Here is a 27,563-nt window from a genome sequence, read left to right as displayed (position 1 = left end):
AGCTTAACCTAATCGCGGCACGCAGCACATTATATGCCTACCAGCAGACTCCGTTCTCATTTGCAATCTGCTCCTGCCAGGGCAGTAGGAATGCATTTGCAAGTGGATGCAAATGGACCAGGTATGTTTGAAATGTGCTCTTGGCACGGGTCCCCAGTTGGAGCGAACTGCCATTGACTTCAAAGGACCTCCAGATCTACCCCTTGGTAGTATTTCTGGAGAATATTACTTTAGGCAATGAAAAAAGGAAGGCTCTTAAGCAGTTTAAAATATCCAGAGATGAACTTCTTTCAAAACCTCACCGATTACATGTGGGATGCTAAAGTGAACTTGGAGCTTACATCTACTCAAAGGATTTATTGAGAGTGATTGAAATGGCTATGAAAAACAGAAGCTACCAATATAAAGAGAAAAGCCAGTATAAAACACAAAATGCAGTTTTGTTCCTGAACTTTTAGATTTCTTTCAGAATAACCTAGCTTATATTTATTATTTGGTCATATGTCTGGGTTAAATTCTTCAATATTTTTAAGAGATACTAATTTCAAAGATGTTTCTGCTAGGAAAAAATGAATTTGTTAATTCCTCTGCTCTTGTACAAAACTAAAATTTATATTGCTATATTCTTTTACACATAAAAATCCCTGTATGTGAGAAGTCTGAGTAAGGAGATCATGAAACTGCAAGGCTGTTCACTGTCTGTCTCCCAGTTCACACATCACTATCACTTAGCCGTTTTTATATCTCAGTTCCTGCACTACAGCGCTCACAAAATCAACTTCAGGTTTGCTTTATAATCTCTTGTTTTTCTACTGAGTCACTTGTGCTGTTCCTCCATCGGGCTGACCTATAGAGGAAGTTTTCTTTCCCAGAGATTACCCTTAAAAAGCAAAGTATGCAGAAGAGGAAGGGTGCTGGATTAGCGCAGGCCACTTATCCCAAGGAACTGGGGCAGGGAATGCCAGAGCACCTTGCACTACAATTTTCACCTGGAGGCAAATCCCACTGCGGACAAGCAGCACAGTCTCTCAGCACAAGCAGGTCAACTGGAAAAGTGGAAGAAAGAGAAAACTCCCACTACAGCTCCCGACTCTTCCATCTTTCAGCTGTAAAGCACCACAGGGTACTTACTCTATGTTATCACAGCATTTTCTGGCACTAGGTACCTACAAAAGTCATTGCTAGCCACCACGAACACCCATGTGTGATGATCTGATTGTTTACAAAGTCACGTTAAAAGGAGCTAAGTAATTCTCACAGCTTTCCTCCTTCGCATAAAGAAGTGTTGTAGCTGCTGCAGAGATATTATTACAAGCCATTATTGGAAAGTGCGAGGCTTCTATTAAAATAACTCATTTTATGAAAACATTTTTAAAATCCTCTCAGAGAACAGCAACAAAACAGCGTTGGAAGTTTGGAGGCTGGGGGAAAGCAGGGGGTTGATCTGACCTCAAAACTGGGACTAGCAAACTTGTATAAACCAACCTTATCATCACACCAAGTGAACTAGATGATTCGTGCCTCTACCGAAACAAATTATCAGCAAGACTGTTAACTTGAAGGCAGACAGCCATACCACTTGGGTTTTATTCTGTAGCAGAGAAAGTAGCAGAAAAACTACATTCTGTCTAAGAACACTTATTTGTTCCTGGCTCTCCAGTTACATGCAGCAAGCTTTATATGTGTAAGATCAGCTTTAGACACTAGACATGCACCTAGCTGTCCAAGGTGTGCTAATTCTGTGCATCTACAAATGCAAAACCCCAATGATGTGCACACGCAAACAGCATTCACATGCAAAAACATTACTGCCTAAAATTAGAGGAAACTGAGGAACACAAATTTGGGATCACAATTTTGAATGTCAGGTCTGGTTTATGTGCCCAGTTATAATTTTCTTTAGAAGTGACACTATTTACCAGGCATTTCTGAATTCTGATTAAGCCTCTGCCATACCAGATAAGGGCAAGGACACAACATCATTCATTCACATTCTGTGTTTGTAAAATGAAGCTAAGTTACCTCTAGGGCTAAAAGACTTAGCAAGATGCTTTCAAGAATACGATTTTCTCTTACCATCATCTTCATCATGAAGGCACCTCAAGTTAGACAGGGAACCATGCAAACCATAATTAAGCCTAAACTAATTTCTTTCAGCATGTTCCTGGTAACTAGAAAACAAGAGCTCAGTACTTCCCACCTCACTGCTTTTGCTTATACAACTGATATATTTATACAGGTAAACACTTTTCTCATCTGCAATACACTGAGAAACTGGAGAAAGAATTACTGATATGCCTCAAGCCTGCACATGAAAATCAGGTAAGCTGTTATTCCATGCTAGTTTAGGATTTCACCTTCTTCCATGAGCAACAGTAGTCCTGCACTCTTCCACTCCCTCGCACCTCTCCATACACTATACAGTAAGACTAAATGGAAGCGGTAAGAAAAAAGAATTGTAAATCTGCTTTTCTGTCCCAGTTGTGAGGCCCTTTCAGTGATGAATACATTACACTGAAATAAACTACTTCACATATTGTCTTTACAAATTTCGTTCCTTTAAAGCACACCAGGCACATAAGAAGAGGGCTGGGACAGGGATTTTATGGGATGGTCCCAACAGGAGTAAGCCAGACAGATCAGCAAAGACAATGCAACAGACAGAAACTACTTTCATTTTAGGGAGCATTCTGAAAAACATGATGCGCTAACTACCCCAAGCACAGGGGCACAGACTTGAAAAGGTACAAGTCCCTCCCCCAGTGGAGTTTTAAAGCCAGAAATGGCATTATTGGGCATGCTTACACTAAAAAAGCCCAGGCCATCTGAAGGTACAAAAGAGTAACAGTTTATTACCACTACTTTTTAAAGCTTCACATCAGGTAGAGCTGATCTTCTCCTGTCAGACTTTCATTTAGTTCATTAAAATATCTTGTTTGGTCAGTTCTACCACTGTAATTTATTTTAAACATAGTGAAACCTTAACTAAAGAGGCAACCTGACATTAAGCAGCCACTTAAAAGCTTTTCCAGACTACCACTCCACTCTTTGTGGTAAGCGTTTGGGCACAGTAAAGTTTTGAGCCAGATTCCACTTTCCCTTCATTTCTCAGATCACTTCAATGCAAACTCCAAATCCAGGCAGCACCACAGACATGTACTGTCAGTGAAACCAGCCAAAACATGTCCTACGGTTTGAGGTGGTCTTTTCAGCTGAAGTTGGGAAATAGCCCAAATTGTGATCGCTGCTCTGGTTTTTAAACCCCACTTCAAAGCCAGAAAGTTGATTTTCCTCTCTTGCTGCTTAAGGCAAACTTAACTGGATACACATATGGCGTAAGTGCCAAACCCATTTAGAGTTGGAGGAACTTGCAAAACATACAGGAGAAGATTCTGTTGTTCTTACTCACTTTAAACAGCTCAACTAAACTAATGGGACTTCTCAAGGCAATTAAGAAAAGCAGGATCCAATCCAAGAAGAATCTGCGCATTTCGTCGCTGAAAAACAGACTCCACACAGAGCGCAGTGGTAATCTGGAGAGGCTTTCAAGTGGCCGTTTAATGGAAAGCTATATATGTGAAAAAGGAGTAGTATAATCTTATTTCAGGAGGTTTTTGTAAACAATGATCGTTTGCTATGTGAAGTTTTGTATCTACTAAAATGGTTGCAGTAAGTGGAATTTTGCATCTATTAAAGACGTTTGTTAGGTGGGAGAGGAATCTTCAGGTCCAGGTGCTCTGGGGAATAAACTGGCAGGTTTGACCCCATGGAAATAACCCACAACGTGACGAAAAACTCATCTGCACGGTGCAGGCGGCCGCTTCCCTGAGGCGGCCGTTGCGGGCAGACGAAGGGTCGGGGTCTTCCACAGAAGCCTGGGGTCCCTCGGCCCTTTTGCAGGCACAGGCGGACGAGTCTCTCCGAAGCAGCCCGACAGCAGAAGGGTCCTAAAACCTCCGTGGTGCGAAGCAGGGCTCGGCCCCTCTCCCTCCCCTCACCCCGGCCCCCTTCCTCCCTCAGCCCTCCCCTCCTCTTCCTCCCTCCCCCCCTCAGCTCTCACCCTCCCGGGCTTTCAGCAGCACCGTGTTGGCCACGATGTTCTCGATCTCCATGGTCGGGGGGGCTCCTTCCCCTCAGGGCAGCCTCCGTCGCCCCCTCTTCTCCTCCTTCTCCTTCTCCGTCTTCTTCTTCCTCCTCCTCCCGCCCCGCCAGCGCCGCGCCGCCGCTCATCCGGCCCCGCGGCCCCTCAGCGCTGCGCTCGCCTCTTCCCCATCATCACCCGCTGCTCGGCCCGGCACCGGCTTCCCCTTCCCCGAGGGCGGAGGCAAGGAGCAGGCAGCGCCCGCCCGCCCCGACCATAGCTCGCCGCCCTTCTCCTCCTCCTCCTCCGGCAACTCCGCCTCTGCCTTTCCCCCTCGCCGAAACTACAACTCCCAGCAGCCCCCGCGCGGCACAGCTCGGCGTCTCCCGTGCGCCCCGCCGCGCTTTGCATGCTGGGATTCGTAGTGCGCGCGGGGGCTCTCTCCCGGCCTCCCCGTGGGTCATCGCAAAGCGGGAGGGGAGAAGGGCGGCAAGTCTCGCGACGCTTGGGGGAAGCTCTCGCGAGACTCGCGGGGCCGCCGCCGGTGCGTGGCTGGCGCTGGGGGCACGCGGGGTGCGGGAGCGCGGTCACCGCGCGGCTCCCTCCGCAGCGCCGCGCCGCACCGGGCATCTCGCGGGATTTCCGGGGGAAGTCTCGCGCGATTTGGTCGGGGCGGGGGGCGGCTGGGAGGGCTGAGGGGGGTTTTGCCCCGCCGCCATTTTGGTTGCTGGGTCTGTCCGCCCGTCTGTCCGCCCATCTGTTTGTCCCCTCTGAGCCCCCTCCTGCCCGGGAATGGGGAAGGCAGCGAAAAGGAGGCCTAAGGCCTCCGCGCCCTCCCGGGGCAAGGGTTCCGCGGAGTCAGCCATGGCCATGGTCAGGAGCAACCCCTTCGAGGTGAAGGTCAACAGGCAGAAGTTCGACATCCTGGGCAGGAAGACCAAGAACGACGTGGGGCTGCCCGGCGTCTCGCGCTCCAAGGCCATCAAGAAGGTAAGAGGGGGTCAAAACTGGGGAGGAAGGACAGCAGCTGTGATGGAGAGGCAATAGGCCTGGAGGTGAGAGGTAAATCCGCCCTGCGTGGCACAAGTGGTTCCTCACCTTGCCTCATCTCTGCTCACGTTGCTCTGATGGCGATGGAGAGCCTGACAAAATGTCCCTCCCCAGTGCACTGCACGTGGTTCATCGATGCAAGCCCTCATCACGTGTGTGGGAATGAGCCTCTTCTCAAATGTCCCTGGACCAGAACACAGCAGCACGTGTGGTCAGGATGCAAACAGTGGACTAGGGAACAGATAGTTATAAGTGTTTGTTATCTCGGTCAGATTTAGATGCTGCAGGATTTTAAGTTTCTTAATGGTGCAATATTATTGTAATAGTGAAAGCCTGGAAGAGGAGTAGGGCCTTACTGCAGTGGGAACTGCGTAGACATGCAAAAACTACCAGTGATTTGGAAAACTTGATTGCTTTTTGGGCAGTGGTTAAATAGTTATGTTATGGAAGGACGTTAGGATGCAAAATAATGCTGTGTCCTCATTGATCTCAACAGAGTGTTCATACAACTTCAGAAGATTAAATCTTTTGTCTTCCACCCATGATCCCTTTAAAACTCTCCCCTTCTTTCTCTATTGGCATCACTAGCTACCTGACCAAAATCCATGCTGCGCAAGGGGAAATATTGTCTTATACGAGGCATCTGCGATTCCAGCCATCTGCCCTATCCTTTAGTGAAGCACTGAAACTGTTTCTGATCTGTCTCTGCAAACAAAACAGGAAAGAAGTAACATTTTCTGTAGATTCTGTTAACACTGAAACACTGTAGTATAAAAGTTTGTCCCTGAGATTCTCTCTGATATGGATATGGAATCTGGATATGAAAACAAAACGGAATTTGAAGCATGTACTGAAAAGAGAAGTTCTTTTAAAAAATAGTGCAGCAGAAAGAAACTGTCATTTTACATGCATTGTGGGAGGTGATGCATTAAATAAAGTTTTATGAAGAAAAGTAATCAATGAGAGAGGATATCAAATAATTGATAAACAAAGGTGCTTTTCCACATCCAAGGTATTAAGATACATTAATGGACTTGATCATGCAACTTTAACGCTGCTCATTTAAGTATTCTGTGTAGGAAGTAAACAGAAGGTAGAACTGTCATAGTGAAGCCTGGCTTCTGCTGTCAGTTACGGGGGTGTCTGCGAGTTCGGGACACTCAGTGGGGCTGCAGAAACCCGTTGCAGGAAACTCAGCCTTTTCACTGCAGTAGCTTGCAATTCATTGCACTATCAGTAGCAAAGATACCTGTCCATCAGATTCAGTTAACATGTTCTAAATGAACATGGATTTTTTGAATCTAAGCACAGCCAGTATTTTCTTCCTTCAGGAACTATGTAGTAATTTCAGCATGAAATTATATTTTAGCTTTCAGTCCTCATTACCGTTTGTCTAGATTTGAGACAATTTAATAGCGTTTAATGTCACGTTTGAAGGTCTTCGGGTTTCAATAGTGGGGTAAATCAAATGTTTGTAATGAATTAGATCACTGGCACTGAAAAGTAAACCTGTCTTCATGCTTGTGCCAGAAGTGCGGCACATGCAAGCTCATATAGGTCTGCTAACTTCCTTTTACTTCTCTGATGCATAACCTCCCTGTGCTCAACACTAAAGCAGAGAACTAGATGTATGCACCCTCTTGTTTTTTCTTCATTTTTTATGTCTTAGATGACAAGACCAGAAGAGGTTCAGCTGGCACTGGGGTTTTGTTACTTTCTTTAATATGTTATTCTCTTATACTAAGCTTCAGATTGAAATTAGAATTCTCCAGAAGCAAAGCTCAGTTTTTATATGTGACAAAATGAAGTACAGTGTACAGTGTTTTGTTTTCTTCTAGGCAGCTTGTAAGGGTAGTTAATGACTCTTGAGTATGTCGTATGAACTTCTCATCTCTTTTCATTGTTCAGTTTTCACTTCTCTTTCACTGCATTCTTATCATCTAGATGATATTGCCAGGATACTATAGAGCCTTTCTTGCCTTGGTTTTGGAAGTATTTATTCTCTTCATTTTTTAATTTAATCTCCTTTTTTTTATTCTAGCGTACCCAAACATTACTGAAAGAATATAAAGAAAAAGAAAAGACGAATGTGTTTAAGGATAAACGTTTTGGTGAATATAACACTAAAATAAGTCCAGAGGAAAAGATGATAAGACGATTCACTTTGGAAAGACAGGTAAAGTATAGCAATGGGAATTTGGAAAAAAAAAAAATCAGGTTGGTAGGGTTGCCCGTAACAGAGAGTTTTGCAGGCTAATGCTTTCTATTTTATAATTTATATGTTAGGAGCTCTTAAGAGGGAAAAAAAAAAAGAACATGTTTGTGGGAATACAGAATTTTCCATTAAATCTCTCTGGTTTTGCAAGACAACTTTCTAAAGCAGAAATGTATTTGAGGACGTTTGAGCACTGATGTGCAAGAATTTCTCCTACGAAGACCAGCTGGGGGAGTTGGGGTTGTTCAGCCTGGAGAGAAGGCTCTGGGGAGACCTTAGAGCAGCCTTCCAATACCTAAAAGGGGCTACAGGAAAGCTGGGGAGGGATTCTTTGTCAGGGGGTACAGTGATTGGATAAGGGGGAATGGCTTTAAAAGAGGGGAGATTTAGATTAGATATAAGGAGGAAAATCTTCACTCAGAGGGTGGTGAGGCCCTGGCACAGGCTGCCCAGAGAAGCTGTGGATGCCCCATCCCTGGAAGTGCCCAAGGCCAAGCTGGATGGGGCTTTGGGCAGCCTGGGCTAGAGGCAGGTGTCCCTGCCCATGGCAGGGGGGTGGGAACTGGGTGGCCTTCAAGGTCCCTTTCAACCCAAACCATTCTACAGTTCTACGAAGAAAGCCAGTTCTAATTTGATCGATTGGTTTTCTTTGTTCTAGACTTGTTATGATTCGGGAATTGATTTAGGAAAAGGCAACCACCATCAAGTACAATTTGAGATTCCACTATAACTGCTGGAGAACGGCCATTTCATTTGCTGACTAGAGGAACTCTGTAACCTGCTGTCATTCTGTAACGTGAAGTGTATGTGCAGTACCAGCATTTCCACCTCATTATACTCAGTCTCCAGAGTTGAACATCGAGCAGTGCAATATCATTGTCTAGTCGTGCTCTCTGTAGGTTATAGTCAGGTTCATTAGGTCAGAAATGTGATACTGAATCGTTGATGTTAATGGTATACAGATAAAACTTAAGCTTCCTTAAGTTTTCTGAGTTACTTCATTTCTACATTAGTATGAGATGCATCGTGCTCCCTCGGTTAAGGTTTAAGGTATTTGAATGAAAAGATTGATCTGGTAGTGTTCTTAAAACTGCGGAGAACTGGAGTAAGAATCTCGTCAATTAGCGTTGAAAGTACTGTCTTTATTGATTTGTTGCCTGAAGCTAGAAATCTTTTGTTATTTAATTGGTTTGTTTTACTATTCTTAGCAAAATTATGGAAAGAAAAATATCTATAACCTTAATGAAGATGAAGAATTGACTCACTATGGCCAGTCTTTGGCAGAAATTGAAAAAATTAATGATATTGTGGATAGTGATAGTGACACAGAAGAAAGAGGAACGTTGTCAGGTAGGACATGTCGGCTAATATCCCACTGCTCTATGTTTTTTTCATTGTTGTTTTTGTTGGTGGTACGTGTTCATCATTTGTTCTGTACTGTCCTTCACTGAGGAAGAGTATTATGTAATCGGCTGGGAAGTTTAAGCCAGTTTTGATTACTTCTTAACCACACATGGAACAGCTGTCTGGATCTTAGCAGAGGTTGAGCTGGAACAACCTTCCTGGCAAGCTTCTTTAATCTGTGGGCTTTTCAGCATTAACCAATACCAATTTTTACCAATATTTAGAGGGTGTTGGGTAGCATCTGAAGTTTAAGTTGCTTTCTTACATCTCTGCACCTAAATACTAGTTGGATGTTGAAAAAACACATATTCCTATCTCACACAAGATGTTTGTCAGCCTGAGGTATGTGGCCAGTATCTCTGTCTTGGTATGACTGTTTATAGGGATGAGAATAGTACATGGATGATTAAATTCTTTCAATTGCTCCCATTCTCAAGTAATAGGGAGATATTGTCCCAGCAGCATCAGCACTGATGTATGGATTTGAAAAGGATTCACAATTTATTTTCTCTTCTAGCTGAGTTAACCGCTGCTCACTTTGGAGGGGGTGGAGGCCTCCTTCGTAAAAAAGCATCAAGTGGGCAGGAAGATGAGGAGGAAAAACCTAAATCTAGAAAGGAACTCATAGAAGAGTTGATAGCCAAATCTAAACAAGAAAAGGTGAGTTTTTAGCCCTAATGTATAAATTATGCATGGTTAAGAAGGCATTGTGATCTCTGTCTTTGCAGAGTAAAATAGTGGCTTGGAAAGCAAGGTAGATAGCTGTTGAGGAAAAGAGTCTGAGATCCTTGCATAAAGTCCATCTGCCCTTGAAGAAGTTTTAGGAAATGCGTTGGATATCTACCATTCTTTTGTATCTCCAAATCTCTCCTCTTGACTTAAATAACTTGTTTTCTGTATACAGCCCGTGTGGCATTCAGTATAACTGTACTGCTTCTGCCACAGAGAGTTTTTACCTTTAAAATATTAAGTATTTGAAATTATTTGCTAGAGACAGCATTTTGGTTTTGTGCTATAAATGCTTTGTCATGTTCAGCTGAACGTAACTGCTGCGTTTGTGTTTTATTTTTCTAGCAAGTGAGGCAAAGTCAGAGAGAAAGTGCATTAGAACTCACAGAAAAGCTTGACAATGACTGGAAAGAAATCCAAACCCTTATGGCTCGCAAAACGCCCAAGTCAGAAAGAAAGGACAAAGAGGTAGAAAAACCCAAGGTAAGGTTTTGGCTAGATTACTGTCTATTGTTCTAATAACTTGTAGTTTTGACTGTCCTAGTGTCTGATGTGTAAGGCCAAGTTCATAACTTCACAAAATAAAATGTTGCCTGCTGTTCACACTAAGGGAATTTACGGTTTTAAGACAGTTTGGTTATGATTTATCTTTTTGCAATTACCAGTTGCTTTTTATTATATATTAAATGTGAGAGAGGTTGCAGGTTGAACAACAAACACTGTTAGCTGAAGGTTATATTTAAGACAAATACATGTTCCTGAAGAATAAAAAGTGTTGAGAATGTTGACTTAGTCTGAATGCCTTTGCGGTGTTTATTGGATAAAACAACTTTGATTTGACAACAAAATTTTCCTTGTTGTGATTTGGGTACTGCCTTTACAAAAAAGGAATTTAAATATTAACCTAATGAATAAATTTGTTATGGCCTCAAAACTTTTTCTGTTAGTGATAAATTATCCTAAGAGAAATAAACTTTTAAATTTAAGAATAGGCACTGTAATGTGTTGCACTGTTTTTTTTTTTCTTGTCCACATTTTGTATTATATTTTATTAGTTCCCTGGCAGTAGAATTCATTTTTCAGAAGATTGAACTCCTGAACTGATCTTACGTTAAAATTGATTGTAAATAATGAACAGAATATACTGGATCAAAAGGTTGTATTTTGATGTATTGATTTTTGAGATGCTTCGTAATATGCTGAATACTCCAGTATGTTGGTAATGTGATATCCTAGACAAAAAAATTTGTCAGTGTACTTTGCTGAAAAGGAAAATTAGATTCCCTTGCTTCATATGAATCTCAATTTGACATTGAGAGATGCGGAGTGTGAATTGGTAATGCTCTATAATATTAACGTTGAATAGAAGAAAGTCATCTAGAGGCACATAGGAAGAAAAATTAGTAGAACTGAATTTTAGTGTATACCACTGTATGGTTTAGAGATTTAAACATCTGTCAGGACGTCTGTATTCATAAGTCCAGTACGATCTCTGCTAGTAACTGTTCTGCCATGTACGCTGCTTAAGCGTTACTGAGTATCAGCATCCCTTTTTGTCTTCTTTGAGGTAGACATCTGTGTAACTAATAAGATGGCAGAGACTTAGCTCATGTCTGACAGTATTTATAAAGAGAAATGTAAACTATGAATTTATTAATTTGAGTTGCTCTTTGAGAAAATGGTGTTTTATTAATAAAGATATTTGAAGTTTTTCATTTAATAAGTAAACCAGTTGTCATTTATGATACTATTTGTACATTTTTCAGTTGTGAGTAACTTAAATGGAGGGGAATTCAGGGAGAGTTTCTGTCCAATCATTCGTTCTGTTCCTTATGTTAATACTGAGTTGAATGTTCTTGTGGCTTTCTCTGGACATGGTCTTTGCCTTATTTCGTAAAGGTCTTTTTAGTTGTTATGTCTGGCAGAGGGGTGGCTGCAAAGCAGAATAATAAAACTAAGATAATAAACAACTATATAAATATTTCTTTAGCCTGATGAATATGATATGATTGTTCGAGAACTTGGATTCGAGATGAAAGCAAAACCTTCAGAAAGGATGAAGACAGAAGAAGAATTGGCAAAAGAGGAGCAGGCGCGACTCCAGAAGCTCGAGGTACACCATTTATGGCTTTAGATTGTTTTGTAACCTGTCTTTTGGGAGTGACCACTTACATTCATTGCTTGACCTTAGATTGAAAGCGGCTGTACTAAACTGCAATTCGTCAGAGGGCGAATTCAGGAAATCTCTGTTTGTGTTTCGTTTGCAATCTGATATAAAAGAAAAAAAACATAGAACTTAGTACATGACTAGTGAGGTTTATGAAATGAGTTGACATTTCTTCAATAAAAATACAGTATCACTTTGCCTATAAATGTTTTAAATTATTCAGAATTGAGGTGCACTTCAGAAAGGGGAAATATCTTGTTGCACAGAAGTTGAATTACTGCACGGCCAAGTCACTTTCTGCTTTCTTCTGGTGTCGCAAGTCTCCCAGTGGTAGCATGTGTACAGCTTTGCTTTGCATAGGAATAGGGTTCTCTTGGGAAATGCTGCATGCTGCTTCTGCCACGTGGAGCTCTGAGTCCTTTAGAAAGAGTGAATTAGTCAAGAAACGTTTCTCTCCTTTTTCTTTTGGGATACTAGGGACACATTTAAAACTGTAGGCATGTGATACCTTCATGTTACCTCAGAAAGCTCAGTAGCTAACAGCAGAACAGGAAGATTTTTTTCTTTTCTGTTCTTGTCTTGTTGTTTGACGGACAGTCTAGCTGTCCATCAGACAGAAGGCAGATTCTGTAGCAGACAGAAGGCAGGTTCTGTAGGCAGAAATGCTTTTGAAAATCGATGTTTCAGATACTGCCCATTGAGTCTATTTACAAATTCAGTGTAACGTTAAAATCCTAAGACATGATTGTGTTTACTGCAAACTTGTTGCACATAGGGGAAACAGATAAACACTGCAGAATCATAAACTGCTTTTAGAAGCTTATGTAGTAATGATGCATTGTCTCATAAACCAAGCAGATAAAGAATAAATAAAATGTGAGAACATAATGCTTTTGTAAACCCAATTTAAACCCTTCCAAGTGTGTGTTATCACTTACATTATTGGATTAGGCTATGAGATCGTACTCTGCAACAAAAATAAGGTATCATCAGCTTTTGCCCGTAGTATGTCAAGTCACTGCTTTTTCTTTTCATTGGGTAGTTGGAGAATGCTAGTTTTCTTCCTCTGATTTTCTTAGCTGTAGAATTTGAGGGAGCTTCCCTTCTGGTGTAATGACATGATTCATGTAGATGGCTCACATCTGTGTATTGTATTTCTTTTAAAACACAGGCAGATCGGCTACGTCGAATGCGTGGAATAGATGAACAAGAGACTAAAAAGAAACCCAGCCACGTGTCAGCTGATGATCTAGCCGATGGGTTTATCCTGGACAAAGATGACAGACGTTTATTGTCTTACAAGGTAAGATTTGAAATTTCGTTTTTTTCAGAATTCTGAAATGAAGGTAGCAAAATTAGTTTGGAAGTGACCTCTGGAGAACTCTGGTCCAACTTCCTGCTCAAAGCAGGGTCAGCTATGAAATCACCAGGTTGCTCAGGGCTTTACCCAGTCTTGTCTTGAAAATCTCCAGGAACAGAGGCTGCATGATCTTTGTGGACAGCCTGATGGTCCTTACTGTGAAAAAGTTTCTCTTTGTATCATCAGTTTGAACCTTTCTTGTTTCTGTTGCTTCTCCTTCTTCCACCATGTACTGCAGTGAAGGCCTCTGGTCTGCCTTTTCAGTGACCTCCCTTGTAGGAACTGGAAGACTGTTGTTTGGTTCCAGGCTGAACAAGCCTGGGTTCCTCAGCCTCTCCTCAAAGTGTGGGTTCTCCAGCCCCGTGATGATCTTGGTGGCTTTTTGCTGAACTTGCAGAAGTTTATAAATACCTTTCTTGTATTTGAAGGCCGAAAAACTGGACGCTGTATTCTATATGGTTATAGAAGTGCTGAGTAGAGGGGAGGAGAGGGGAGTAGTCGTTTCCCTCTATACTGCTGTTATCAAAGTACCCTTCAACACTGTTAGAAGGCTTCTGGGCTGAAGAGAGGGCCTTAGTCCTTGTAGGCCCTTCTAGCCTTTTTTTATTTTTTAATTTGCACTATATTCAGTGCAGTTTTCACAGAATTTCAGCCTGAGAATGAGTGAGTTTCTGAAAGAACCCTTTCCTTGTGAAGTTGCTCTGATAAAGGTGGCAGAGCAAATACAACCTTAAAGCTGATGTAAGAGTCACCCTGGCTGTGGTGCACATGTGCACATACTGATCCTTTTCTTACATGTGAGTAGCAAGGGAATTGCTGTTGTCCTCAAAGCACAGAACGCAAATTGTGGATGTGAATTTAAATTGATAATTAAGAAAATCAGGATGAGAACAATTATTTATCTGATATACTATTTTAATACATAGAAGTAATTTTAAAAATATATTTTCTAACCAAGAATGCTTCAAAAATTTTTTATATCATCTGCTAGTGTTCTTTACTTTCCTGCTGATTATTTTAGTCCTCAGATATTACCTCTTCAAGTTTCTTTAAGCTCCTTGGAAATACCCCACTGTTCTTATACCTGTATGCACATTTTCTCCTTAAAATCCCTTCTTGGCTGGCACGGCTGCCATTCGCTGCTTGGTCAGGGTAGCCTTTAATGAAAGTTTTCCATGGTGATTCTGGCAAAGTGCTGTTACTTTATCAGTGTTTTAACTGGCTTATTTTCTCTACTGGCAGGATGGAAAAATCAATATTGAAAATGAAGAGGAAGAGGAGGACAAAGAACAGGAGGAGGAGGAGGGGGAGGAAGAGGAGGAGGAAGGGGAAGAAGAGGAAGGTGGGAAGGAGGATAATGAGAATGACCAAAGTGAGGAAGAGTCTGCTGCTGAAGATGAGGAGGATGTTGCTGCAGACAACCACTCTGATCTTGAATCTGACCTTGAGAGTGAAGAAGAAGCTGCAGGAAATAAAGAAGAGAAGAAAGACGAGACAACTGGAGATGAGTCACAGAATATGGAGGGACTGGATCCAAAAATGGAAGCTGCCAAAGCAGAGCTTCCTTATACATTTGCTGGTAAGCAAAGGACGGACCCAGAGATCCATATTGTCTTTAGGGGTTTTATAACCAGTCTCTTTCTCTCTCCTGCAGGATCTTAAATATTCCTGCTCATCTATGACATTTTGCTTTGTAACCGTCTCCTATTATTCCAAGAGGAGTCAGTAGCTCCTGTTCCTAGTGATTAGCACTGATCATGCTGTGAGCAGTGGAAAACGGATCTGTTTTGCCCCAGAGCTGTTTCTGCTGCTCCTAGCAGCCATAGAATTGACAGATACATATTGGGGGTTAAAGCAGAAAGATCTGTGCTCATTTCTGAAGGCCAGCAATGCATCCAGTTCAAAATGCTAGTGTTTTGCATAAGGGAATCTTAAATAGTATTCTGTTATCTATATTTGCATGAGGAGAGGTTTCCTTCTCTAGTGTTTGGACTGGCATTTTCGTCAGAGAAGATGCTTAGAGAAGCAGGACTCTCAGGTGTAATCCTTGTGATATAACATTGCAGTATTTTTAAATGGAGACACTTGAAATTTGACTCTTTTTGGGTCTGTGCCTAGGAGGAAGGAGGTAGGGTTGTTCCAAGCACTACACAAAACATTCATTAACATTAAGTAGCTAATACAACTAGCTCTTGTCCTAGTCTAGGTTTCTCTAACAAAATGAGCCATTACAAGATTGAACAATCTTTCAAACAGCTTCCATAAATGCATGTTTTTTTTCATCAAAAGGAGATAATACATTACACAAACCCTTTAAATAGCATTCAGATTTTGTCTTAGTCAGAAAATAGTCACATTAAAATAACTCAAAAAACGGAACCAGTTAGGATGCTTTATAGCACGTTAACTTATGCAGAAGACTGGAAATAGGTCTTTTTTTTTTTTTTGTACAATTGTTTTCCATCAGTGGCAAGTTTCTTACTTTTTTAATATCCTTTCATACCAAAGTTAGTTAGATGTGAATTAACCATGGAGCTAATTGCAGTATGGCAAATTTATGGTTGAATGTATGCTTAAGTTTAATTCTGATGCATTGTGTGGGTGTCAGCATCGTTATGCTCAGCCCAAGCAGCAAATACAGGATGAATTGAATCTTAATTGTTGGTAAATGTTTACCTTATTTTCTAAGTTATGTTCATAAGTTATGTTACACACATATTGATAAGTTATTAGTGTTTAAAAGGTTACTATTTAAAGACTGTATGGTATCTTTTTTTCTAAAAGTAACACTTTCAAATTGGAAATTTATTAGATGATCACTTTAATTAAATATCCTAAGTTTGAGGTTTCGTCTGGTCAATTTTTGTTTTTACATTGTAGTTCCCGAATCCTATGAGACATTTAAGTCTTTATTGGCTGGAAGAACAATAGAGCAACAGCTTATTATTCTGGAAAGGATTCAGAAATGCAATCATCCAAGCCTTGCAGTGGGAAACAAAACAAAGTTGGAAGTATGTTTTTTGTTTGTTTGTTTTGTTTTGTCTTGCATTTTAAGGTTTGAAATTAGCTTTGAATTCCTGCGTAAGTTTTAGTAAGTATTCGGGAAGCAGTATAAAATATATATGCTCCTGTGTTGTGGATAGCAGTAGAATCAATGTACCGTGTGTTTCTTTTCTGACTTTGGTATCACTGTTTTTCTATGCTGTTAAAAAATACCTGCAGTGAAAGAACATTGATGATGTGTAACATGCTGTGCTTCTTGCAGAAACTGTTTGGCTTCCTTTTGGACTATATTGGGGAGTTAGCAAACCTGGATTTACCAGACCTCAAAGCAATTGACAAACTCATCCTGTAAGTAGTAAATCCTGTTGACTTTTGCTACATTATGGCTTTAGGAGAAAAGCTGCATAGGGTGAGGCATTTTGAATGTATTTTTTTTCAAATAGTTCTCTTGGGATTGTAGGCAACTGGCGATTCTCTGGCTTTTTAGTGGTTTAACTCTGCTTCACATATTCTTTGAGCTATTAATTGTACCAAGACATTTTCAAATTCTTGATTTTTATTAATTTTTGATCTGTAAAATGTTTTTCACGGTTAGTAAATAAATGATATACCATGTGTGCATGCAAACTTCTATATATGAAGTTATTTATATTGCTGATCAAGGACTTGAAGCTTTGCAATGACAGTGCGCTGTTGCCCGTGCAACCTTACATGGGCTTCCATTCTGTAATTCACTCAGGTTTGGAACTAGATGAAAATGGAAATAAAGAGTGTTAAAGCAAGCCCATGTAAATGTTCCAAAGAAGCATTTTGCAGGAATTAGTCAATTTGGCATTGTTGTCTTCAAACATGTAATGGACAAAGAGACTCAAATTTGTCTCAGGGGTATTCAGCAAAGTATGAGGGTCAATGGACACAAGTTGCAACAAGGGAAATTCCAATTAGATGGAAGGAAAAATCCTTCACAACAAGGGTGTTGGATGTCAGAACAGGTTTCCCAGAGAGGCTGTAGAATCTCCACCCTTGAAGATTCACAAAACTCAACAAAACTGCAAGCAACCTGGGGCAGCTTTGAAGTTAGCCATGCTTGGAGCAGGGGTTTCCTCAAGATGATCTCCAAAGTTCCCTTCCACCCAAAACTAGTCTGTTATTCCTAGCTAGACTTTGCAGGCTAGACAACTTTCTTTCAATGAATTATTTGTACACAGCATGAAATAAAAAACGTGTATTATATGTGTGTTATATATCTATATGAAATAGTTTTTAAAAATCTGTTTTGTGCAGCTTTAACATGCATTGCTCTGTTGCAATCATCAGCAAGAGCACTAACCTGCTGATAGTCACACATGCTGTGCCTTTGTAAAAATGTCTAAACACATTTTGATTGCTTTATAGAATAGGGATTTATTAATATCACTACAATCATTTTAAATGAAAATACTGAAAAGCAGATGCAGGCTCCTGCCTGCATCTCCCTGTAGGCAGTGTCCACGGGCCAGCAACTGGCCTAACTTTGTGGGTATTTTTTTTCTCTCATTTACATTGCTGCCTTTTTAAGTGCTTTTCATTGTCTGAGAGTATTTTGAGTAGAGAGCTGCCTAGTATTATGTGCCAGTTTACCTTTGTACAGTAAAATGAAGAGTTAGGCGATTCAGAAAGATACGCTTTGATCGTATCAAATGATTTGAGAGTGTATTTTAAAGTTTTTAATTTCTTAATTTTTTATTTAAGATTTAGAAACCACCAAATCAGAGATCAGATTTTTAGTTAAGATCAGTGGTGTAACTTGATCATGACTTAGATTTCTTGTTAATAGGCCGTTATACAATCTCTGCCAGATGTTTCCTGAGGCAGCCGGTGGCAGTATGAAGTTTGTCCTTCGAGACGCCGCGCATGACATGGAAGAAGCAATTGAAGTCAAAGGCCGTGCAACGTTTCCAGGTTTAGACACGGTAACAAACACCTACTGCTAAGAAAATCTCTTGCTCTTTACATGAGTACAGAAATGCTAATAAATGCCAGATGATAGGAAATATAATTTTGCATTTCAAAGCATATAATAAGTTATTAGCATCTGTGCCTTTTTAGGTTTCTTACATTTTAAATTGCCTCTCTGCAGATAACAAAACGTTCTGCAGAGTGGAAATGTGACTTAGCAATGTTAATAAAGGGAAAAGATCTTAAAATTGCTGCTCCGGTTTACGTAGCAGAACATTCTTTGTTTTCCTGATGGCATTTCAATGGGTATTTCTAGGAAAAAGTGATGTCAGTTATGTCCTGATTTCTTTAATTATGTTAAGTGCAAATATTTAAAAAGTGTTCCATAGGAGTTCACTGTCTCCTAGGTTCACAAGAATAACAGGGAAATAATGTTTGGATATAAAATACGACGTTTAGTACTATTGATATGAGTGATGCTAAATTGATGACTCCAAGCGAAAGGACTGACCTTTCCATCTTGTATTAGTAATATTTCAAAATTTCAGTGGCCATGCTAAATTTGAACACACTCCTTTTTCAGTGTCTAGGTAAACGGCTGTTAGGGAATTGACAAGTGGAGCATATGGAAAATGAGTATTTGATTATTAAAATGTTTCAAAGACCCACCATAAGTTAGTAATCCTAAGGAAGTTACTTGGTTTTGTTTCATCAAGCTGGGAGAGAAATGCTGCCTAATGGAATATTAGGGTATTGAAAGAAAATAGACTGAAGGATTTGCTTGGCTGACTTGGTTCTTACAGCTTGGACAACATTTATATTGAGTTCTTTTTTGAAGAGTCTTTATTCAGGATGTTTTACATTTTGCAGGAAACGTGTTGTAGAGAGCTTGTAATTTTTTATTTTGTCACTGTCACCCTTCAGACACCATTGGCACTGTTGAGTTTCATCCCATTCAGTGGCCTTTTGAGGTTTCAAGCCATCTTTGAGTTTTAGGGTAGAGTTACATCACTGTCTTGTTGCCAAAGCACTTGTTTGAATGAAGGTTCCTTAGACCAGTTGCCTTAGTAGACTTTACACATGGCTACAGTTAATCTAATTTGATCAGGGGTGTTCAGTAACTAAACAGTTCAGGAGAATATTTATTTACAACAGAAACTTCATAGAGGAAAACAGAGCTGAAACAATAAAACTTGACTTGTGTCTAGCTTACTGTGTAAATGTCCACTTAGATCCATTTATAGAATTACCCTGCAGCTGATGTTTAAGATTCTTGTAGTCACGACAGGTGCAGTCACTCACAGCTCTCTGACATTCCCTTTAGTAGGAGTGTACATAATTGCTGGTTAGTTCTCTTGGATGTGTTTGTTACTTGTTACCTGCTAGTGCCTGAGGATCCTGGTTGCTTAATTGTCTGTGCTGAGGACCTGTTGAAATTTGTCACAGGTCTTCTGTGGCCACTGGTTCGTTTCTTTATGTGAGATGAGAGTGTGTGGTTGTGGTGGGCAGAACTTTATCACATTTCCTCATGGAATAAATGGTCAGCGTGGTGGGCATAGTTCTTGGTTGCTCCTCCAGCTGCCTCATTGAACTAACGCAGTGTTAGGCATATAATGGATAGTCCATTTTCTCATGAAACTTAAACAGTCGTCTCAGTAAGTAGGTTGTATATCATATCAGGTTTCTCAATGATGTATGTCTTAGTGTTTTTAGACTACTACATGACAGTTACTTACACATCACAGTTAGATATGTGTAAAATCAATTGGGAATTGTGTCTTACTATATTTTGCCTTTTTACTCTGTTTTATATACCGTCAGCTTATTTATTTGAAAATTACATCTCTACTGTTTCCAACATCTGACTTCTGGCATCCAGTTGTAACTCCTGCTTTTATATACATGAGTCAGCTACTTACTAAGGTATGTTTGTGATGTTGAATCTCAGCATATTGTTCCTTGTTTCTTCCTAGGACCCCAACTATAAGTTATAAGTTATATTGCAATTGGTCCTACTTAAGAGAGATCTGTACTTAAAAATCGTCAGCGTTCATTTTCCTTAAAATCTTATCTAGCACAGTGCATTGCAGTGCAGTTAAAATACGTCCTAATTTTTCTATTCAAATGTCCTGTTTATATGCTTTGAAAGTCTTGAGCTAGTTCTGTTACTGTCACAGACCCAAGTTGCTTTCAGCCAGATGTTTCTTTTTTTCACTTCTGAAATGGATATCGGGCGTAAGTAGGACTGAAATATATGAACAGGTCAGATAGCAGAAACAAACAAGTAAAAAGAACTTATTGTTTGTGATTTAGCACCTTCTAGTGGCTAAACCTCTTCTGACAGACTTTCTGCTCATTTCTGCACATACTTTTTCATGTGTGAAAGGGAAAGCCAGTATGTTTTCATTTAAGTCCAAAGGGTGTCATTTTACAGATCTTAAATGTGTACAACTTATTAAATATTTCTACTTTGCGGGAGATGCTATATTTGTGATGGATAGACATTTACTAATTAACATGATGTGCTTTTTTCTTCTTTTTTATAGTGTCGCATCACAACGCTGCAAGATGTTATTAAAGGTTTATTTATATGCTGTTTGTTCCTGGAATACATCTCTCTCTCCAGAAGATTTGTACCAGAACTCATCAATTTTCTTGTTGGAATACTTCACATATCGCTCCCTAAAAAGCAAGCCCAGGGTGAGTTTGTTTAGAATAAATGACTAATTATTTTTTATATTAGTTTTTTTTTTTTTTTTAATTTAAATAATTATCTTTCACACTGAGTTTAGTATTTTGAACAAAAGACCAAAATCATCTGCTAGGTTGGCCATCCACAACTTTGATTCTCAGACATATTGTTATGAATGAGATTCTCTAATGTTGGTAGGAAAGAAAGAACTGAAGTTAGTATGGGAAATAAAGTAGCATTGCCCAGAGTGCAGTATTTTGGCAATATTGTTGTTCTAAGTAGTCTGTGTGATTGGACTGCACTTAAAATTCGCAGTTCCTATGGGATTCCCAGTGAGTACCCTGCAAATAGCCTCCCTTATCCACTAATAGCCTTATCACACAGATAAATGAGAGAAATATAACACTGAGTTGGTATTTTTCCTTTTTATGTGTTTGACAAGGATTTGTTGTAGTTTAACAGAAGGCAGCTATCCCCCCAAGCAGAGGATTAGGCTGTGCTGTAACATAACTGCAAACTTAGCAGTCTGTGCAGACAACAGTGAGAATGAAGCTGTCTTTTCAATGGGATCCATATGCTAGCGAATGATTTTAATTGCCAGTCTTTGTCTTTCTATGATTTTTTTTCCTGTGGCGACTCATTTCAAGCTTTAAAGTTATTCTAGATCTGACGCTTCTTACTGAAAAGGTTAGTGACAAAAATTCACTTAGAAAAGCTTTGTCAGAGCGTAGTAACTAATTCATGTGCTAGTATCCCTGGGTCACTCTTGAGTGTCAGCATGCATGAGGAGACTGTAGGCAGGATATTCTCAAGTGAAAAATTCAATGATTTGTCGGCAAATCCTCGCAGAAGACATCTGGGATTTAATGAACTACAGGCAAAATATTACTGTGCTCATCACCTGAAATCTTTGTGCTTAGGGTAGTCATCAGTTAGGTGAGGAAGGTTCAGCTTCTGTTGCTGCAGCATTCCAGTATGTCTTCAGTGGTACTAAGCTGTCTTGCAGCTCCCTTTTTTTCTGCTTTAGGATTTTCATGCCCTTCCATGCTGACAGTCTTTTCTTTTTGTGAATTCTTGAGCTACTAACAATCAGTTTCTCAAGAAGCTTAGTGCTGCAGTTTCACCTTTATTATCTTGTGTGGCTGTACCCTGCAGACTCACCCAGCTCTTTCTCACAGCTTAGCCGTTTCCTCTGAAGTGTGAGCCAAAGTTACACAGCTGGGCTGCATCAGAGCTAAAGCCCTGGATTCTCAGAACACCGACAGCTGAACTCTCAGAAAGAGGTGGGAAGAGGTTACAGAGTGGGTGCATTACACAGCACTTAAAGTATTTTATCCTTTGTTTACCCTCTTAGGAATATATGCTCTATAAAGGTTTTGGGTGCAGTTAAAATACAGCATTTTCTAAGTCAGATGAACTACTTAAAAATATTTAGGGGTGGTTGATGATTTAACTATTTTTTGTTAACTTCTTTTGTATTTCTGCTAATGTTTTTGCACTACTTAAATCTGCATGGTGTTGGTTTCTGTTAGCAGTGAGGAAAAGCACAATAAAAGATATGCTAGAGGCATAGCATTCTCTTTCTGAGAGTTTTTCAATCAATATTGATGTTTTAAAGTTACTTAAAATCCAATCGATGGATTTTAAGTATCTGTGGTGGAACTGTTGCTGATAAATGTGATGGTTTTGCCATCGTCACAGACTATTTTAAAATGAGCTGACAGCTAGTTCTCTGGAATGCTGATATACTATCACACCACAAATTTCTTTGGGTTCAATTTTGACAATAAGTAACATTAGCAAATAGAACTCTTTCTGATTTCATTTTGCAAGTTTGGCCATTTCTCACATGGAGAATTTCTCACATGGAGAAACGATAGAGAATACAACTTCGTAAAAGACTGAAGTACAGGTTTTGACCTGGTTTAGACTTAGAAAGTAGAAAAGCTGAAGGGGGAGGGAGTGGGAAAGAATTGTCTTTGTTGATAGCCTCAGCTAATGGAAGTGTTAATGAAAGATGCTGTCCTCTCACAAATAAAGCTGATAATAAAATAAAGTTTTGAAATAAGTTCAACCGTAAGCTTGCTGGACTTAAGGGAAAAAAAAACCTCCAGCACAGGGACTGCAAATTATTCTCTACCTTAAACATGAAACTCCACAAATGCTTCTTTCACATCAGTCTGCAAGTGCCATTTGCACAGATCAGCTTATTTAGCACAATGATTCTGAAGTCTTTTCTGTATTGCCAGCCCCAGTGTGTATTGTGCATTTACTTCACATCTTAAAACTGCTTAGCTGGAGTGGGAGGGGACTTTACAGCATGCATCTGAGGGTCCCTGCCGAGAGGTCACTGGAGAGGCTCAGTGCTGTGCAGTAACTGGGAGCTTTCCCTTCTCATGCTCGCTCTGCTGCTTGCCCACTTTCTGGTCAAAGCCTTCTACTCGTAACTCCAATGGGAAGTCCTGTTCCCTTGCCTTTTCCTCTTAAGCATATCCAGTGCTTCACCCTCACTGGCAGTTTAACTGTCCATCCTGTTCCCCACAGGGCAGGCATCTTCTCTAGTCTTCTCTCTCCCCGTACGTACTTGGGATTGTGCCTGTGGTCCATTATTTTAGAAAAGCCTTGTCTGATAAAGGTGGTTTTTGTTTGTTTGTTTTGTTTTAAGGCAGCATGATTAAAAAACGTCTTCAGACGTAATGCTGAGAATTGATTTGTTTATGATTATTATTCTTGGTTTTTAGGCTATACTGTAGTGCATCCGTTCACACCAATGGGGAAAAATTTAGAACTGCTTTTGGTGTGTGATAAGAAGGATTTGGAAAGTTGGCAGAAGCAAAATTTGCCGTTGAGTATTGTGAATAGATTAAAGGAAGCCAGCAGAACAGAAATGAATCATATCAGGTATGTAAGAGTAAGAGCAGTGAGATGTTCTGCTTTATTTTTATGCATAGGAAATATTAATCTTCTGTCAGAACATTACGCAGAGCATTCGTTGGAGTGCTCAGCCCTTCCATTCCTTTTCTGTACAGCTGTGGACTGATGAAATGATGCAGAGACAGAGGACATGCTCAGTACTTTGAACCGTCATGCTCTTCTGAAGCAAATACTGTATTTACATACAAATATCATGTTAGAAGAGACACTGAAGTAATCAAATCCTAAAGTTAGAAAAGACTACAATTAAATATGTTCATTAAGCACATCTGACTTTTTTTTTTTAATTTGTGCATCTGTTATACCATAACTTACTTCAGGGATAAGTAAGGATTTTGTTGCAAAGTTTAAAAAGAAAAATTACTAATTCTGTTTTGAAGTGTGACACTTCTAGAACCAGTATAAAAACCTGTTACTCAAGCAGCAGACACAGCATTGGCTGTGCTCTGTGTGCTGACATAAAGATCTGTTGCTAATGGATTTCTTGGGTATTTGCTTGCAGTAAAAGTGAAATTTTAGTCTGAATTGACAACCAGAAACAGCCTTGTAACTGGCTGGGTCAGGCAGTCTTAATAGTAGACACTGATAATGCTGCCAAGTTTAATTGCTTTGATTAATTTTATTGGAAAATCCAGTGCAATTTTTACAAGTGAAATGTTTGTATTCTTTTGTACATCAACAGGTTATCGTGTCTAGCCCTGTGTTTTGATCTCATTAAAAGATGTGCAGTTCTGTATGAGTCTTTACCATCATTCCATGAAATAATGCATCCTGTCAAAATACTTCTTACACAACATGTGCCAGTGAATGAATATCCTGAAAAAATGCAGGTATGTGTTCCTTAAGAATGAAATTAAGAATGACATAATTGGTTTGATTGGTTCATTAATAAATTCAGTGATCTTCATCTGTGGTTAAACGACAACAACAAAAAGTATAAGCATCAGTGAGATGTTCACAAGGGTCAAGCATTTGCCTTAATTGTTCTTCAGAAATCATAATGATGTTTCTTCGGAGAAACCAAAGAAGAGTGGAGAATATTAAGAAAGTATCTTTTTCATTGTATATCTTATCCCTCTAATTGAGGAGAACAGCACCTTGAGCTGTAATAATGTAGCATTCTGTGGCTTAATTTATAAGACTAGTAGTCTGGTCATCCAGTTGCTCCTGTACTTTTGTAATGAGGATGTAAGACCTTACTACAACCAATACATGTACCAAGATGATGAGATAGTATTTGTAACTGTCTCAGAAAAAATAAACTAAATATACCTGGTCAGCTACCTCACTTAAGTGAGGTCAGTTTTTATTTGTCTAACAATGAGTTTGAAGTATACTTTTTAATCCGTCTTTTCTGGATATAACAGAATTGGCCTCTCCTCAAAGAGGCATCATGAAATGTCCTTAGAGAACAAGATTTTGTAATATAGGTGATGCAAAATGGCCTATTTTTTTATCATCAAAATAAAATTAACAGTCATCCTTAGAATGACTCTGAAAGGCAGGCACTTGAATTTAACTGGCTTTAGTCTTGCTTATTCCTCTGTTAGGTGAAACTGTTTGCAGACCTTTCTTATTGTCCATGTTACCATCTTAATAGAATTGCTGAAGTGTTTAAAAATTATCCAGCCTGGAAGGATTACAGCATTTCAGTGTTAGCAATGTCCTAAAGAAAAGCAATAATTTTACTTGGAAAAAGAACGTGTGGGGAGGACATTACTTTTAATTAAATTTACCATAAGTTGTGAATTATGGTGTCTCTGAAACACTTTCAAAGTTGTAAATTGATTTGCGTTTTCAGGAATGGTATCACGGTGCTCTGAAAGAGCTAGAGAACAAAGCAAAGCACTATACTCCATTGGTCTGTGAGAAAAAGAAGCCAGTGCCATTGAAACAGTATACGCCTAAGATTGTGAAAGTGTAAGTAAAGCAATGCTTAGTGCAAAAGAAAAAGTGTATGCGAAAGAAAAAGTGTATGTAAACATTGAGATTTTCAGTAGACTAAACAGATTTGGAAAACAGGACATAAACCAGCTAACTGTTTCTTTGTTGCATTTTATGCACAAACTGCAAAGGACCAGCTACTTGGGTGGTAGGAAGGGAAAGAAGAAGAAAGGAGGAATTCTAAGAAATAGAGCAAAGATTATCTTGAGAGGAAAAACTAGCACTGGAAATCAGCTCTTGCCCATATAATCAGTTAAAAATTAATAAATTTCCAGTTGAGAAGGGGTTGTTATTATCTGATGTTTTACCATGTGCTCTGTAAAAGCATTTCAGTCTCAAGAACAATAGTGAGTTGTTCATAAAAATCATGCTGAAGTATATAAAGGTAAAGATGGGTGGTGAAATTTTGAGGGCTGTTTCACTGGTGCAGTAGATCAGGCAAAATATTCCTGTACTCTGTATCATGGAACATAACAAATAATGTGTCAGATTAAGCATTCCTTTAGGCATACTCGATTGCCCCATTCCTCATTCAGGAGCAATTTTCTACCTTTCAACAGTAGCAATGACAAAAAACATGGAGCTTTTTTCTTTTTATAGACCTTACAGTGATCGTGTGCACTTTTCTATTCTGGTTTGGAATTAAATTTAAATAACACTAATTTCCTTTTGTAGATAATAGAACTGTGTTCTGATTCAGGAAGTCTGCCTTATATTGGCTGCTGACTCATTTAGGCCTGTTTGTTATCTACAAGGGCATAACTGCGTCTTACTTATTCTGCTAATTGAAGAGGACAGCTTTCCTCTGCCATACACATTTATCACCAAGTTAAATGATGAGACCGTTTCTTCAGAATTCATCTGTAGAGGAAGTCTGCAAAAACTTAAGATACATTGGGAGATTCCATCTTTCTCCAGACATCTTTTATTTATCTGCGTTAGCTTTTCAGTCTTAACAAAATGCAGGCTACATATGGGGGGGATTGAAGCGTATCTGTTTTCTGGAAAATGTTATCTGCTCGTCATCTGTATGATGATGACATGCGGTTAGAAAGTCTGGTGAGCGTTTTTCCAGTATTTTCACTGAGGCAGCTCCTTATTTTGCAAGTCGATTACATAATACGCAGGAATAAAAATACCGTTAGTGTTTGGACAAAAATTCACTCCTTATATACATGAAGTCCTTTTTGGTAAGGTGTTCTGTGCTCACATATACACATTTTCATTTCAGTTTAGAGTTTGGAAGAAAGCAGGGAGGCAACAAGAAGGAGCAAGAAAGAAAGCGGTTGATTCACAAGCATAAACGTGAATTTAAGGGAGCTGTTCGTGAGATTCGGAAGGATAACCAGTTCCTGGCTAGAATGCAACTTTCAGAAATCATGGAGAGGTAATGTAGCCTTTTCTTCAGCACCAGTTTAAGAGTTGTTCTTCTGTCCATTTCTTAGCTGTGTGATGAGACCAACAAGAACGATCAATACAAAACTTTAAATAAATAAAAGTTGACAATTTAGGGAAAACAGGTATTTTTGTTAGAGATTATATTAACTTTCAACTTTGCAGTTTCATTTCGCTAGTTAAGAATATGCAGAAAGTTGTTATGTAAAGTGTATGTCAGTGAAATTTAAGATTTGTGGGGCTTTTTATAAATTAATGATTACAGTCTAAATGTACTTACTTATTTTCCCTAATATAATCTCCCTGAAATATTTAACATGTTTATTGTTTGCTTTACAGAGATTCAGCCAGAAAGAGAAAAGTGAAAGAGCTTCTTAGTAGCCTTGCTACACAGGAGGGTGAATGGAAAGCAATGAGAAGGAAAAAAATGAAGAATTAATTGGGACTATCTAAGGACAGAAAGTTTGGTTTTACTGATGTATAAAATGACCCAATTCTATGGCTTTTGCACAGATTTTAATTGCATTTGTTGGACGTATTCCTTTTGAGGAAAACAACATCATCAGATCTGTCTGAAAAAGTGAACCTGCTTATTGGATAAATCCACAGGTTTTCGTAAGAAAAAAAATAAAATAACATTTTTGTATGTGG

The 27,563-nt window shown here is 39.5% G+C and overlaps 2 protein-coding genes across 3 annotated transcripts in view; one reads left to right on the top strand and one right to left on the bottom strand.

Moving 5' to 3' along the window:
- GRK4 (G protein-coupled receptor kinase 4) overlaps positions 1-4,413 on the bottom strand; it is a 40,450-nt gene extending 36,037 nt beyond the window's left edge. The window contains exon 1 of one of the 2 annotated variants that reach the window (XR_001206228.3): positions 4,061-4,413. Coding sequence is in view for 1 of the 2 variants with exons in the window: in XM_013178896.3 (XP_013034350.1) it covers positions 4,061-4,112 (52 nt within the window). In the remaining variant the exon portion in view is untranslated. The remainder of the gene's footprint in view (positions 1-4,060) is intronic. The other variant, XM_013178896.3, reaches the window with a different exon arrangement.
- Positions 4,414-4,617: 204 nt separating this feature from the next.
- Positions 4,618-27,563, top strand: NOP14 (NOP14 nucleolar protein). Its single transcript, XM_013178893.3, has 18 exons — positions 4,618-5,071; positions 7,173-7,307; positions 8,555-8,696; positions 9,268-9,410; positions 9,825-9,962; positions 11,470-11,592; positions 12,818-12,949; positions 14,249-14,585; positions 15,887-16,017; positions 16,272-16,357; positions 17,826-17,961; positions 19,769-19,870; positions 20,494-20,647; positions 23,381-23,540; positions 24,256-24,403; positions 25,375-25,493; positions 26,749-26,904; positions 27,252-27,563. Exons 1-18 carry the CDS (start codon positions 4,874-4,876, stop codon positions 27,349-27,351), a joined length of 2,640 nt encoding a protein of 879 aa, XP_013034347.2. The 5' UTR covers positions 4,618-4,873; the 3' UTR covers positions 27,352-27,563.

This window comes from Anser cygnoides, chromosome 4 (assembly GCF_040182565.1).
Source record: "Anser cygnoides isolate HZ-2024a breed goose chromosome 4, Taihu_goose_T2T_genome, whole genome shotgun sequence".
Classification (NCBI taxonomy): domain Eukaryota; kingdom Metazoa; phylum Chordata; class Aves; order Anseriformes; family Anatidae; genus Anser; species Anser cygnoides.
This window is presented reverse-complemented; position numbering and strand designations above follow the sequence as displayed.